Source organism: Ochotona princeps, chromosome 19 (assembly GCF_030435755.1).
Source record: "Ochotona princeps isolate mOchPri1 chromosome 19, mOchPri1.hap1, whole genome shotgun sequence".
Classification (NCBI taxonomy): Eukaryota; Metazoa; Chordata; class Mammalia; order Lagomorpha; family Ochotonidae; genus Ochotona; species Ochotona princeps.
The window spans coordinates 50,438,306-50,453,776 of NC_080850.1; the positions used below are offsets into that span (position 1 = coordinate 50,438,306).

Consider the following 15,471-nt stretch of genomic DNA (forward strand, 5'->3'; position numbering starts at 1 on the left):
TAGCCAAGAAAGATGCCCCAGCAGAAGCTGCACATTGTCCACCGCCCACACACCCACCTGTGACAGCTAGTGTGGCACTGGTGGCTTGGGAGCCACAGACGCAAGTGTACTCGCCCGCATCCTCTCGGCGCAGGTCCCGCAGTACCAGCTCAGCCGTGCAGCCCTGAAGCCGTTGCTCCCGGCGTGTATCTGCCAGCACCTCCAAGCCACCCTTACTCCAGACCACAGTGGCACTGGTGGCCAGCTCACACCGCAGCACAGCTGTAGAGCCTTCCTCAGCTTGCAGGTCTTGTAGAGGCTCCCGGAAGACAGCCTGGGGTACTGCAGAGGGTGCAGAGGCAGGGTCAGGCTGACTTGCTCAGACAAGACATGGGACACAGGGAGTGGGTGGGCCAAGTCTCCTCACCAAGATCATGTACTTCATATATGGAGCCAGAAACTTGACCCCAGACCATAGGGAATAACTATGTGCCCCCCTAGAGCACACCGTGCTGCCTAAGATCTGGGGTGTGGCACTGTAGAATATCCTAGAAACCAGCATGAGGGAGAGCATTTGTGGCTGGGCAAGGCCTAAAGCTCTGCTTAGGCTGGAGCTGGGGTGAATGTGTAGAACAGGAACTCTTTGTTATCACTATGACCAGTAATACAGTGCACAGTCAAGGGCAGAGAAAAGTTTCTGTAAGGGCTCCAACAACACAGCCATGATCAAGGTCAGACAACAGACTTGGGGGCAGGCAGGGCGCCTGCACAGCAGGAAGCAGAAGCAGACGACCCATAGGTCACACACAGCCTTACCCCCGATGCTCAGCGTGGCCGAGGTCCTCTCCTGCCCACACACACACGTGTACTCTCCAGCGTCCTCCAAGGCCAGGTCACGGATGCACAGCTCACACACGGTCCCTTCCTGCCTCAGGCTGAGTCTGTTCCCATCTCTGAGTGTCTCTGACCCCTTCCTCCACTCCACAGGGGCCACCTGGCTCAGCTCACAACGCAGCGTGGCCGTGGCCCCTTCCGTGGCCTTTTCATTCCTCAGACCCTTTGTGAACTTGGCAGGCAGTGCTGAGGAGGGTCAGAGAGATGCCAAAACCATCACACACTGAACACATGGAAGACACAGCACAACACACAGAAGAGATATATACAATGGAAGACAAATTGGGTGATCAAGCAAGGACTGTGGACAAAAACTATCTTGGTTGGACCCAAACATGTCCAGAGCAGGTAGAACACGTGACAAGGAAAAGACAGTGTGGGAGGAAAACAGATGACAACAGGGAGCAGAAGGAGAGGGCCCACACCACATGGATCCACACAACTCTGTGTGGTCTTTACCTGTGATGCTCAGCGTGGCCGAGGTCCTCTCCTGCCCACACACACACGTGTACTCTCCAGCGTCCTCCAAGGCCAGGTCACGGATGCACAGCTCACACACGGTCCCTTCCTGCCTCAGGCTGTGTCTGCTCCCATCTCTGAGTGTCTGTGACCCCTTTCTCCACTCCACAGGGGCCACCTTGCTCAGCTCACAACGCAGCGTGGCCGTGGCCCCTTCCGTGGCCTTTTCATTCCTCAGACCCTTTGTGAACTTGGCAGACAGTGCTGAGAAGGGTCAGAAACATGAACACAGTCACACACTGAGCACACAGAACACAGCACAACACACAGAAAATATGAATCGCATGTGACACAAGACAAGTTTGGTGTCAGTGCACAGGACACGGGATAAAGCTCTTCTTGCCCAGCCTGGGCATGAAACAGGTTCATGTCAAAGACGAGACAGTGTGAATGGAGAACAAATGATGACAGCAGGAAGCAGGTGAGGGTAGACACTATGTGACACCAATGAGGCTCAGTGTAGTCCTTTTCTAGCATCCTTGGTCACATATCCTCAATGCATCCTGGCATCAGGCTAGGTAAAGCCATGTGCACATATGCAGAACAGTGATGACAAGACCAGCATGCAGAATTGAGGGCAGTCACCAAACAGATTCCAGAATTCCAAGCATAGTCCTGCTATTGTATCTCTGACCTGAAAAACTCAGCGCATCCTGGGTCAGCATAAGGTTGCATGAACACAATCAGAGATGAGGGCAGACACCTACCACATGGAATAGAAATGGGTCAGCGTGACCTATAAAGCTGTGTCATGGGCCCGGCGGCATGGCCTAGCGGCTGAAGTCCTCGCCTTGAAAGCCCCGGGATCCCATATGGGCGCCGGTTCTAATCCCGGCAGCTCCACTTCCCATCCAGCTCCCTGCTTGTGGCCTGGGAAAGCAGGAGAGGACGGCCCAAAGCTTTGGGACCCTGCACCCACAGAGCTGACTGGAAGAGGTTCCTGGTCCCGGCATCAGATTAGCGCGTACCAGCCCGTTGCGGCTCACTTGGGGAGTGAAACATTGGATGGAAGATCTTCCTCTCTGTCTCTCCTCCTCTCTGTATATCTAGCTTTCCAATAATAATAATAAAAATCTTTTAAAAAAAATGTATCACATAATGCAATGTAATAAAAAAAAAAAAGAAATGGGTCAGCGTGGTCCTTCTCTGGTGTCTTGGGTCTCAGACTTAACCCATGTGTGCATACATGCAGAGGCTAGGGAATGACTCAGACTTCCAAGAAAGGCTCAGATATAGGAAGGCTAGAAAGATGAGAGGGCAACCTCAAAAGGCTTGACAGCAAGAACTTTTATGCCAGCACAGGTGAGCCTGGACGTGGACCATTACAGATGCCTTGCCCACACGCCTGCTGTCGCACCGGCCAACCAGCCAGGCTGGTCCAGATCCCAAGCCACATGGAAGCAGTGGGATGGACTCTCTCTTAGCCACCAGCATTCTCTTGTCTCCAGCTGCCCACCCAACACAGCCACACCCTGAGGTACCTGAGCTGCCTGCATCCGCTCAGTCCACGTGGGCCTCCCATCTCCCCTTACATATCATTGTCACGACCTTATGCAGCCACACCCCTACCCATGGCTGCCAATGCCCTGGGTTGTAGCACTGGGGCCTCAATGGACTTCAGCTCCACGTCCTATGCCTGTATTAGATTCTCCATCCGCCTACCCCTCTCCCTCTCAATGCCATGCTGAGCAGAGTGACAGCTTTCAAGGTACAGACTCAGCACTCACCCTGGCTATGTCTTCCATTGAAGTCCTAATATTTAGACCCACTGGATGTGGCTATATCTGGAGATAGGCCCCTTTAAAAAGTGTTGAAGGGTGGGGCTGGCACATTGGCATAACAAGCTAACTCTTCATCTGTACAACACCCCATATGGACTCTTGTTCATGTCCCGGCTGTTCCACTGCCAACCCATCTCGCTGCTTATGGCCTGGGAAAGCAGCAGAGGATGGCCCAAGTTCCTGGGCTCCTGCATCCATGTAAGAGACCCAGCAGAAGCTCCAAGCTGCTTGCTTCTGATCAGCTCAGGTTTGACTGTTGTGGCCATTTGGGGAGTGATCCAGTGGATAAAAAAAAATCTCTGTCTCTCCTTCTCTCTACAAAACCTGCCTTTCAAATCCTGAGCTGAATGGTATACAGGCTCGAAGGCAGGCCCTCGTCAGCATGATTCCAAGAAGAGCCTGAGACAGAGACACTCCTGGAGCCACACCATGAGTGCACAGGAGAGACTGCTATTGCCATGCCAAAGAGGGTTGTAGGGAGGCAGCACCAGAAACATCTGAGCTGGGAGAGTGCATGGCCCCTGCAGGGTTATGTCCTAGCAGCCCAGGAAAACCAATGCAGGAGTGGTGTGCTGCTACAGCAAGTACACAGGCACCTGGGGCTTTGGAATGAGGTAACAGCCAGTGGCTGGAAATGACCAGCAAAGGCTGCCGGTGAGGATGACAGACACCTGGCCAGGCTTCAAGTGGAAATGAGTGACAGGACCAGAAACTGCAGGAAAGACAAGGCTCTGTAGAATGCAGCCAAGACACTCCCCTGCTGCTGGGCAGGGGGCAGACCAGGCTGGACAATGTGGTGGCACCTGTCAGCATATTTCAGGACTGGGCCTGAGGGTGGGGCAGGCTGAACTATACATCCGTGTGTGTAGGAGAGCCAGATGGGATGTGGGCTGGGCTAGGCTAGGCAGTAGCAGAGGCTGGCATGCACAAAAACTGGGGCTGAAGACAGGCCTGGTGGGGGTTGTTGGGGGTTGCCCCGACTATCCCACGGCACCTACTGGTTATGTGTGGGGACCAGCTCTGTGGCAGGCTGGCTGGGCTACACCACAGCACCCATTGGTTCATGTGAGATATGGGGCTGAAGCAGAAATGACCGAGCTGTATCCACCAGTATGTGCATTGGCTAGTACAGGTGACAGGCTGCACCAAACCCTGCTTTGGCTGGGACAGACAAGAGTCAAATTTGAGGTCACCCAAGGCAAGATTTCTTGAGGGACTCCCTGACTGGAGCGCTGGACTCAGACCCTGAACACTGGGAAAATCGTAAGATGTGTGGTCCATCCTTAGAGGGCATATATCAGGACTGGGCCTCCTCAGTTGCTGATGCCTATGCAGTGGACAGCAGGCCCAGATGTACACAAAGGACATGATAGCCAGCTCATCTCGGCCAGCAGAGGATGTCAACTGCCTCCTCAGTGGACAGAAAGCAAAACAGGTCGGATCACTCTCCTGTTCAAGCTAGTAGCACGTTCCCGGATCTGTGGAAGCACTAAGGTGGACTTGGTCAGGCAAGAGACCCTGAAAAGTTTCTCAACCCTGTAGCAATGAAACAACGTCCCAGGGCTATTGAAACCACTCAAGTAACATCCACCACAGGGTCTGTAGAGTGTCATCAAAAAGACTGTCCCCTATCTCTGTGTGCTGATACAGTTTGACAACAAGGAGTGCCCCCTTTCCCTTCCTCCCATGCGGAGACAGGAGAAACATAAAAAGACCGAAAAATATATGTCCCACCTACCTTCCTCCATACCTGACCCTCCCCACGACAACTTAGGCATGTATCCCTCTCAATTATGCAAATATTAAAAAAGATTTTTAAAAACAAGAATGCAGGCAAGAACGTGGCCAGACTGAGCCAGAGCTCCACCACGCAAGTCAGGCCCAGTGAGACCCCAGATGCTAAGCCTGTAGTGACGCAACACAGCAGGAAACAGCAACTGTAAGAGAATCCTTAAGCAAAAAGGGTCCACGCTGAGACTCAGGAAATCGCCAGCCTGTCCATGAAGCATTGAGATGGCCCATCCTGGAGACAGTGCCTCAGGTGTTGCTGGGCAGCCCCAGGTACACCGCAGTGGGGTGTGTGGTTTCCTCGGCAGAAGCCCAGAGCTGAGGAAACCATGCAGGCTAACTCTGTAAAGAATGCTCTTGGACCAGGCACCGTGGCCTAGTGGTTAAAGTCCTTGCCTTGAAAACGCCGGGATCTCATATGGGTGCCGGTTCTAATCCCGGCAGCTCCACTTCCCATCCAGCTCCCTGCTTGTGGCCTGGGAAAGCAGACGAGGACGGCCCAAAGCCTTGGGACCCTGCACCTGTGTGGGAGACCTGGAAGAGGTTCCTGGCTCCTGGCTTCGGATCAGCGCAGTTTCAGCTGTTGCGGTCACTTGGGGAGTGAATCATCGGATGGAAGATCTTCCTCTCTCTCTCTCCTCCTCTCTGTATATCTGACTTTGTAATGAAAATAAAATAAATCTTAAAAAAAAAAAGAACACTCTTGTCTGACAACATGTGCCCCTGTGAACTAAACTGCAAGGGAGAACATGGTTGTTGACAACTTCACCAGCAGAACTCCTGAGAGCACGGACTGTAGGAGGCAGAGCCAGGGGCCTGGAGACTGTCAGACTCCCAACATTCTTCAACACCAGGCACCAGAGATGGCCAGTTGTACCTCCAAGGGAGTTCAGAGATCCACAGAGATTACAATGCCCCTGAGGTCAGGGTGCATAGACTGTCTCAGGGACCTAGGCAGCCCTGACTCCTGGCCCCAGGCATGGCGCATCCAGGACACAAGGCACAAACCACACAGGACCGTTTGCCAGCCTTGAAATGTAACAGAACCTGCCCCTCAGTGTCTGAGCTTGCTTGGTATCCATGACCCATTTCCTCTTGCCAATTTCTTCTCGCTGTACCTACCCCGCCAGTGTTCTGGAGATTGTGGGTGTAGGTCTGAGGCAGGGAGGGACTAGGAACACAGGCTGCTGGAACCATGCCATTTGCTGTGCATGGCGCATGGATGTGAACTCGCAGAGGGAAGAGTCAGACCTGAGATGCAGCCCTCTACAATGTACACACAGATGTCCAAAGCCTCCATCCTCAGAGTGTGACTGACATTCTTATGAGAAGGGAAGAGCAGGTGTGGAGGTCACTGTGGCACAGTGAGCAGAGCAGCTCTGGAAAAATTGGCATCACATATTGGTGTGTCAGAATACTGGAGCTCCACTTCTGATCCTGCCCGTTGCTAATGCCATCTGGAAAGGCAGCAGCAAGTGGATCACACAATTGGGCTCCTGAACCTGGACCCGTATGCAGTTCCAGGTTACTGGTTTTGGCCAGGCCATGCCCAGGTGTTGCAGCCATCTGTGGAGTGAACCAGTGAATGGAAGATCTCTCTCCCTCTCCTACTCTGTGTCACTCACCTTCTATGTAACAATGAGATTAAGGAGCACAGATATAGAGACCACAGAATAAAACCCAAGGAGTCACAGCACAACACATGCACCAGACACAAACTACAGGCAAGGTGACATGTCCTAGACAGCTGAGCATGAACAGTGGACTCACAGAACGTCTCAGGATAAGACAGTGTGGGTGGAGAACAGATGACAACAGGGAGCAGAAGGAGAGGGCCCACACCACATGGATCCACACAACTCTGTGTGGTCTTTACCTGTGATGCTCAGCGTGGCCGAGGTCCTCTCCTGCCCACACACACACGTGTACTCTCCAGCGTCCTCCAAGGCCAGGTCACGGATGCACAGCTCACACACGGTCCCCTCCTGCCTCAGGCTGTGTCTGCTCCCATCTCTGAGTGTCTGTGACCCCTTCCTCCACTCCACAGGGGCCTCCTTGCTCAGCTCACAACGCAGCGTGGCCGTGGCCCCTTCCGTGGCCTTTTCATTCCTCAGACCCTTTGTGAACTTGGCAGGCAGTGCTGAGAAGGGTCAGAAACATGAACACAGTCACACACTGAGCACACAGAATACAGCACAACACACAGAAGACACAAAACCCATGGCATACAGTACACATGTTGGATGGACAAACATGGACTGTGACCTGAGCTTGTCCTTGTTGGCCCAAGCACGTCACAAAACAGGTGAGTAACATGTCAAAGATGAGACAGTGTGGGAGGGGAACAGATGATGACAGGGAGCAGAAGGAGAGGGCCCACACCACATGGATCCACACAACTCTGTGTGGTCTTTACCTGTGATGCTCAGCGTGGCCGAGGTCCTCTCCTGCCCACACACACACGTGTACTCTCCAGCGTCCTCCAAGGCCAGGCCACGGATGTGCAGCTCACACACGGTCCCCTCCCGCCTCAGGCTGTGTCTGCTCCCATCTCTGAGTGTCTGTGACCCCTTCCTCCACTCCACAGGGGCCACCTTGCTCAGCTCACAACGCAGCATGGCCGTGGCCCCTTCCATGGCCTCTTCATTCCTCAGATCTTTCATGAATTTGGTGCGTAGGGCTACAAATGACGAAGCAGTGTCTCAAGACTCCAGCCTCTGGCGACCTAAGTGTACAGCTCACATATATGCACACAGCACATGGGACAACTCAGGTCATGAAACTACTCAGGACACGAGAGACCGCAGGTCATGGATAGACACACACAGCACATGGGCACCATAGGTCATGGAGGTACTCAGGACACAGGAGACCACAGCTCATGGACAGACACAGGACATAGGAGAACACAGGTCATGGAGGTGCTCAGGACACGGGAGACCACAGGGATCCACTCAGGAAAGTACTGCGAGTTGGACAGGGCAGAGAAAAGTGACTGACATACAGGTGGGGAAAGAAGCAAATGACTGAGGCAGAACAGGACACAAAGGCTTGGATATGTCACGAGAAGCTCTGGTAATGAGGAAAAGGGGCACTGGACATACTCTAAGAGGATCCTAGTCAGAAGACAGATGGCCACAAGGTCAACATGAATCCATGCCACGTGTAGAAACAGAGGATACTGATGTGGAGACAACATGCAGAAAACACATACACATCTCCAAGGTCAACACCAACTTTACCTGTGATGCTCAGCGTGGCCGAGGTCCTCTCCTGCCCACACACACACGTGTACTCTCCAGCGTCCTCCAAGGCCAGGTCACGGATGCACAGCTCACACACGGTCCCTTCCTGCCTCAGGCTGAGTCTGTTCCCATCTCTGAGTGTCTCTGACCCCTTCCTCCACTCCACAGGGGCCACCTGGCTCAGCTCACAACGCAGCGTGGCCGTGGCCCCTTCCGTGGCCTTTTCATTCCTCAGACCCTTTGTGAACTTGGCAGGCAGTGCTGAGGAGGGTCAGAAACATGAACACAGTCACACACTGAGCACACAGAATACAGCACAACACACAGAAGACACAAAACCCATGTGACATGAGACATAGGTTGGGTGTCCCAGCACAGGCCAGGTTCTGAGGTGTTATATTGTACACCCGTGTGCATCACAGCTGTATTTCTGTGATGTCACCAGTTTCATACTGGCATGGATGTGTCTCCAGGGTGACACAGAAGGTGCTGGCATCTGGTAAGCTGAGGACAGACAGTATCTAGTCCCTGGAACAGGTTCTGGCAGCCCTGAGGAATAAGCCTGAGTGGGCAGTTGGACAGAGGGAGCAGACAATGACACAGCCAAAACAGGGAAACCCAGCAAGGATGTGGGGAAGTTAGATCTTCTCCAAGGACACCGGGGCAAGAGAAATGGACTCAGGGCCTGCAGGCAAGTGAGTACAGGACATGGCCAGCAGTAGTAACCCCTTCCTGACATCATGGCGGCCCTGCCAGGTTCTGCTTATATCAGGAACATGGCTCAAGGGCCCAGCCCAGCTCACACCATGCTGTGGCCTTCCACAACTCCGTAACTCACACAACTACCAAAGACCTCACCTGACATGACTCCCTTATCCCACATACACTCACCCCACATGACTCCCTAACCCCACATGACATCCTCACTCCACACACAACTCCCTCACCCCACACAGTGCCCTCACCCCACTGAAGTCCACACCTCCATGACATCCTCACCACCCACCTTGCTTCCAGTGACACCTTACCTCCTGTGATGGTGCCCCCTTTTTTCCAAAAAGGTCTTATTCTGCAGCCTCTGCTTAGCATTTTTCTAGCTTCTTCCGCCTTTGTTGTTAGACACTTCAAGGACCTGTTACTGTTATTTTGTCTTTTTCATTTGCTTCACACCTAGTGCCACCTGACTTTGACCCTATGGGGCTAGGAAGGATCCAAGGTGGATCCCTGAATAGGCATGAGAGACACACTGTACACATGGAGGAGACATGGAAAAGCTGGAGGAAGCACAGTATAGAGTTCTGGGAGACGGGACTGTGGGAGCACAGACACAAGGCCACTGGGCATTACCTGTGACGCTCAGCGTGGCCGAGGTCCTCTCCTGCCCACACACACATGTGTACTCTCCAGCGTCCTCCAAGGCCAGGTCACGAATATACAGCTCACACACGGTCCCCTCCTGCCTCAGGCTGTGTCTGTCCCCGTCTTTGATGGTCTCTGACCCCTTCCTCCATTTCACGGGGGCTGCCTTGCTCAGCTCACACTGCAGCATGGCCGTGGCCCCTTCCGTGGCCTCCTCACTTCTCAGACTTCCTATGAAATGGGCAGGCAGGGCTAGGGAGGATGACAGAGAGAAGCAACATCAGATTACATAGAGAATGCTGAGAACAGCATGTGACAAGACTGAGTATAGGAAGTAGAGACCAACAGAAATGCCCAGGGCTGAGGGGCTGTCCCCTGGGTCCCACACAGGGGCCCAGGAGGCTGTTAGAAATCCCACAGAGGGCAGAGAGGACACAGCCACAGAGGCAGGGAAATGTGACATGAGACGATGTGGCTGGTACCAAGCCAACACCACAGCAGAACACACAGCCACAGGGTGTTACCCGTGACGCTCAACGTGGCCGAGGTCCTCTCCTGCCCACACACACACGTGTATTCTCCAGCGTCCTCCAAGGCCAGGCCACGGATGTGCAGCTCACACATGGTCCCCTCCTGCCTCAGGCTGTGTCTGCTCCCATCTCTGAGTGTCTGTGACCCCTTCCTCCACTCCACAGGGGCCACCTTGCTCAGCTCACAACGCAGCGTGGCCGTGGCTCCCTCCGTGGCCGTCCTGTTCCTCAGTTTTCCTACAAACTGGGCAGGCAGGGCTGCAGCCAGATGAGAAAGATGGAGGCCGTGGCCTTCACTCTCTGCTTTTGGGGAAAGAGACCCCAGGGGGCCATGCAGGCAGGGTGTGCAGGGCTGCTCACCCTTCACAGTGAGGGTAGCTGAGGTCACTTGATCTCTGACAGAGCAGGAGAACTGCCCACTGTCCTGTGGCTGCAGGTCCCGCACCACCAGTTCCAACACGGTGCCCTCCTGGCGCAGACCGTATTTGCTGCAGGGCCTCAGGACATCATCTCCACGGCGCCACTGCACAGGTGCAGCCACCGCTGACAGCGTGCAGCGCAGCGTAGCAGCACCACCCTCCAGCACCTCCAGGTCCTTCAGCACCTCCTGGAACTGCACAGGCCGAGCTGCAGACAGGGAGAGGACTGTAGCCAGCACACTGCCACAGAAGAACAGTGGGTGGCAGCTGGCGTACAGGATACAGGGCAGGGCTGCCTGGTCTCTCCTATGCCTGGGCCATGGCAGACAGCGAGACTCTGGAGAGCGTCAGGGGTGGAGCAACAAAAGCCAAGTCTCAGAGAAAGCCTGGCTTGGTCAGGGAGCCGAAGGACAGATGGGGTTCTGTGAGAGGGGATTACAGAGATATACTGAGGGACAGCCATGTGAAGCAGATCACCCTGAGAAGGGCCAGCCCCACAGTGCATGGACCTTGAGCCAATGGCCTCCAGGGTTGCGAGAAGAATCTCTACCCAGGGAGGAAGACAGAGACGATGTCAGGAAGGAGCACAGAGACTGTTGGCCACCCACAGGGCCACGGGATGAAGCAGGGGTCAGGGAGACTCGGGTCCAACGGGCAGGTGAATGCAGGCATCATGTGCCTCCTGAGGCAACCCGTCCTTCAGCCCATGCCAGCCTGGAGCCCGAGGCTCACCATGGATCCTGACGATGGAGCTGCTGGAGGCACCCCCTGCCTCACACTTGTAGCGCCCACCATCCTGCAGGGTAGTGTCCACGATGGTCAGCTGGGCCCGGCGGCCTTCGTAGTTCAGCTGGCACCTTGCCGATGGCCGCAGGGTCTTCCCATCCTTGGTCCAGCGCACAGGGCTAACTGGTGTTGTGGTCTCACAGAACAGAGTCAGGTCCTCACCCTCTGTGACTGTAGCATCCGTGAGCTCCCGGGAGAAGATGCTTGGCTTCTCTGAGAGACCAAGGGAGAAGCTGCTCACGAGGCACAGGCCCACATCTACCCACTGTCACCCTGCCAGGCACACAGCTGACCCACACCACCTGACCATAACCTCTGTACAACCACGAAGGAGGCGAAAGAATTTGGTACAGCCTTCAGAGTGGACCTTTTTGGGACTCAAGGTCCCAGCCACAGGTAATCCATGTTGTCTTCTTCCGCAACCCTGACCCCACTCAGCCAGACCATGCAGCTTCTTAAGCTGCCAGCACCACATACTCCACGACATTCCCTCAGAACGCACCAGTGACCCGCAGGGCAGCTGAGGTCCGCTGGTCTCCTGCCTCAAAGTAGACAGTGCCTGAGTCCTTGAGTGCCAGCTGCCGCAGGGTGAGCACATGGTAGCCCCCAGGCTGGACCTCTATTTCATTGAGCTGATTGGCATGCAGGGGTGTCTTGTCCAGAAACCAGCGCACAGGCTCGTAGTCAGCAGGGGAGATACGACAGGAGAAGGTGGCCGAGGAGCCCTCCTGCACCTCAGCGTCCTCTAGGTCTTCGGTGATGAGAACCTTCTGGCCTGCGAGGTGGATGGGACATGTCAGGGCCTAGGACTGCCTCCAGCTCAGGAGGGCTCAGCCTGAAGCAAGAGATGCTGTGGGAATCTGGGGAGTCAGGAAGCAGGGGAGGGAAGCTTTGTCCCTCTTCTTGTCCCTCCGGTTCTATCCACATGTGTCTCTATGCCTCTTAGTCTCTCTCTTCATCTTTCTCTTACACACTTAAAAAAAAAAAAAAGAGGGCCCAACATGATAGCCTAAGCCTTGCATCCACTGGGATGCCATAAGGGCACAAGTTCGTATTCCAGCTGTTCCACTTCCCATCCAGCTCTCTGCTTGTGGCCTGGGAAAACAGTCAAGGATGGCCCAAAGCCTTGGGGTCCTGCATCCACATGGGAGACTCAAAAGAGGCTCCAGGCTCCTGGCTGCTGCCTTCAGATCAGCTCAGCTCTGGCCATTGCAGCCACTAGGGAAGTGAAGCAGCAGATGGAAGATCTTTCTTTCAGCCTCCCCTTCTCTCTGTATACCTGCCTTTTCAATAAAAAAATAATAAATCTGCAAAAATAATAAAATAATAAATAAAAGAGAAACAAGGAAAGAAGGAAGAAAGAAAAAGCATTGTGGTATAACAGGTAAAGCTGCTACCTGTAACAGCATTCCACATAGGCTCCAGTTCAAGGCCCAGCAGCTCCACTTCCCTTCCAGCTCCCTGTTAATGGCCTGGGAAAGCAGCAGAGAATGGACCAAGGCCTTGGGCCCCTGCACCCATGTGGAAGACCTGGAAGAAGCTCCTGGCTTAGGCCTGGCTCAGCCCCAACCACTGTGGCCACTGGGAAATTAGCTGGTGAATGGAATGTGAATCTCTCTCTCGCCCCTGACCCCAGTACTTTGGTCTTTTGGATAAATAAAATGATTTTTTAAACAACAACAACAAAAGAGTAAGTGAATCAAAGCTAATTGTCCAAACATATTTGAGTCAAATTCTGAGCCCCACATTCCTTGCATCTATGGGACCTTCTGCGAGGCTCACCATGTTAGTCCACAGCCCGCCAACCATCTGGGCTCCTGCCCTCTTGTTGAGCTGTGCTTCCCAACCATGGGCTGTCCACGCGGTGACACTGACCCATGTGCTAACAGGAGGGACCAGCATGGAAAGCGGCCCCTGGCCAACAGCAATCCTGGGTTAGGAAAACCTCAAGTGCATGCAGACAGACCACAGCAAGGCCCAGAACACACTTCACAGTGCAGAAACACATGCTCAACTCAGCAGGGTCACCCACTGGACAGCCCATGGCACCCCGTTGAGTGAACACTTAATCTCTTCATCCTCATGCAACAACTCCAGCGAGAAGCAGGCCCGGCCCTCCTCTGTGGCCACTGTGTCCTGCAGTGCACATACTGCACAGTGCAGAAACACACACCTCAACTCAGCAGGGTCACCTATTGGTTTCCAGACAGTATCATGGATAGCCCCAGAGGACAGTGGGAGTTGGGTTCCCCTGGGGCTGCAGGGTCTCCTTCCATGGAGCCTGCCCCTGCACCTCACCTTGTACCATGAGCCGTGCCTGCGTCTGGGCCTGACCAATGTCACAAATGTAGGTGTCGCTGTCAGCCTTTTCCAGGGAGTTGATGGTGAGGGTCAGAGTGAGGCCCTCCTGGCTGGGTGTGTGCTTGCCCGAGGTGCGCAGCTCCATCAGGCCCTTGCGCCAGGTCACCCGGGTGGCTGGCCTCTCTGTCTTACATGTGAACATAGCTGTGCCCTGCTCCTCCGCCTGCAGGTCAGCCAGCTCCTCCGTGAATCTGTTTGCCTTATCTGAAGCAGCAAGACAGACGGGAGGTTCACATGATGCTGGCTGCCCCACCGCCGGCCACCCGGGCACCAGCCCTGCCAGCACTGACCTTCCACGCGAAGGCTGGCCGACGTCCGAGAAGCCTCAGCCTCACACGTGTAGGTGCCAGAGTCCTGAGCTGAGGCCCCCCGGATGACCAGCATGGCCCTGGCACCCTCACAGAGCACACTGTACTTCTGGCTCTGGCGGATGGCTTTCCCTTCCTTCAGCCAGCGCACCGAAGCACCTGCACGTGACAGCTCACAGCTCAGCACCACGTCCTCCCCTGGCACAGCACGTTGGTCCTCTAAGGCCTTCACGAAGTCCACAGGCCGCTCTGTGGGGGCAAACAGGACTGCCTGTGGACACAGCCCAGCCAGAACAAAGGCAGAGAGAGGCCCTAAGCAGTGTTAAGTCTTGGGTAATTGAGACCACAGGATGCCCTAACCCTTTGGTCCTGGGACCACCAGACCACAGAACACCAGATGCCTGCTGCCAGGGAGATGGCAACAGTGACATCCCAGCTGAGTGTGTGGCCAGCCCAGTTCTGTGGATCAGAGTACTAGAATACCGGTAGCAGCTGGACAGAATCCTAGGCCACACCAAAGGACTGCAGAGGATGCTCCCTTGGTGCCTGGCTGTGGCTGCGGAGCCCAGGGTCCTAAGCTTGGCATCCCCAGCCCATAGCAGCAAGCCACAGAGGCACCTGCCCACCTCTGACGATGAGCGAGGCCTTGGAGGTGAGACCCCGCACAGAGAAAACCACCTCTCCGGCGTCACTGGGGGTGGCCTCCTTGACCACCAGGGTGTATTTGCGGCCCTGGCAGGCAGTATGGAAGCGGCCGGAGCTGCCCACTGTCTTCCCGCCGATTGTCCACTTGGCTCTCTCGTTTGGACTCTCATGGGACAGAATGCACTCGAAGCTGCAACTGTCCCCAGCCAGCACCTCTGTCGTCTTCAGCCTTTTGGTGATGCCCACGAGGAGGTCTGAGGGCCACAGGGAATACCTAGGTCACATTTGCTGCAGCCGGCAGCACCCACAGTACCCATGCTGCCTGGGCCAAGGCCACAGAGGCCAGGGAAGGCAAGACCACCCACAGCGCTCAGGCCCCATCCCGACGGCAGCATTGCACTGGCAGAGGCCCCACTGGCCTAGAGCTGGCCACCACCTGGTATCCAGATGGCCTCAGCTGCAAACTTCACACAGAGTGGCTGAAGCCTCAAGGACCACCCACGTGGCCACTGCCTCAGAAACTTCAGGATGGGTATCATGGACAGCAACCTGAATGAAAAGGGTCCAGCCCCCACATGCCACACCACCTTCCCCTTCCTGTGCTCCTCCTTCCTGTCCACAACTATGGGCCAGCAGGCCCACCCACACCATCCCCCAAACAGAAGGTCCCGGGGACAAAGAGCAGGGCAGTGCACATAGGAGGTCAGACAACTACCTTCAGGTAAGGCTGCAAGGTGTGTGCCTGGTTGGGAATAGGCTGGGTCAGGGAGACAGCTAGCTATATCCTGCCAGCTCAAGAAACCCCTGGCCCCTTCTCCTCTGAGGTCAGGTGGAGCGCGTGCACACACACACACACA

At 55.0% G+C, this 15,471-nt stretch overlaps 1 protein-coding gene across 1 annotated transcript in view; it reads right to left on the minus strand.

Moving 5' to 3' along the window:
- Positions 1–15,471, minus strand: part of OBSCN (obscurin, cytoskeletal calmodulin and titin-interacting RhoGEF) — an 82,104-nt gene that overhangs the window by 40,083 nt on the left and 26,550 nt on the right. The window contains exons 31-44 of the mRNA XM_058677405.1: positions 14,596–14,868; positions 13,952–14,218; positions 13,599–13,865; positions 11,803–12,075; positions 11,247–11,513; positions 10,456–10,722; positions 10,090–10,353; positions 9,554–9,817; positions 8,204–8,467; positions 7,378–7,641; positions 6,838–7,101; positions 1,333–1,596; positions 796–1,059; positions 58–321 (exon numbers count right to left, since the gene is read on the minus strand). Of these exons, the coding sequence (XP_058533388.1) occupies positions 58–321; positions 796–1,059; positions 1,333–1,596; positions 6,838–7,101; positions 7,378–7,641; positions 8,204–8,467; positions 9,554–9,817; positions 10,090–10,353; positions 10,456–10,722; positions 11,247–11,513; positions 11,803–12,075; positions 13,599–13,865; positions 13,952–14,218; positions 14,596–14,868 (3,726 nt within the window). The remainder of the gene's footprint in view (positions 1–57; positions 322–795; positions 1,060–1,332; positions 1,597–6,837; positions 7,102–7,377; positions 7,642–8,203; positions 8,468–9,553; positions 9,818–10,089; positions 10,354–10,455; positions 10,723–11,246; positions 11,514–11,802; positions 12,076–13,598; positions 13,866–13,951; positions 14,219–14,595; positions 14,869–15,471) is intronic.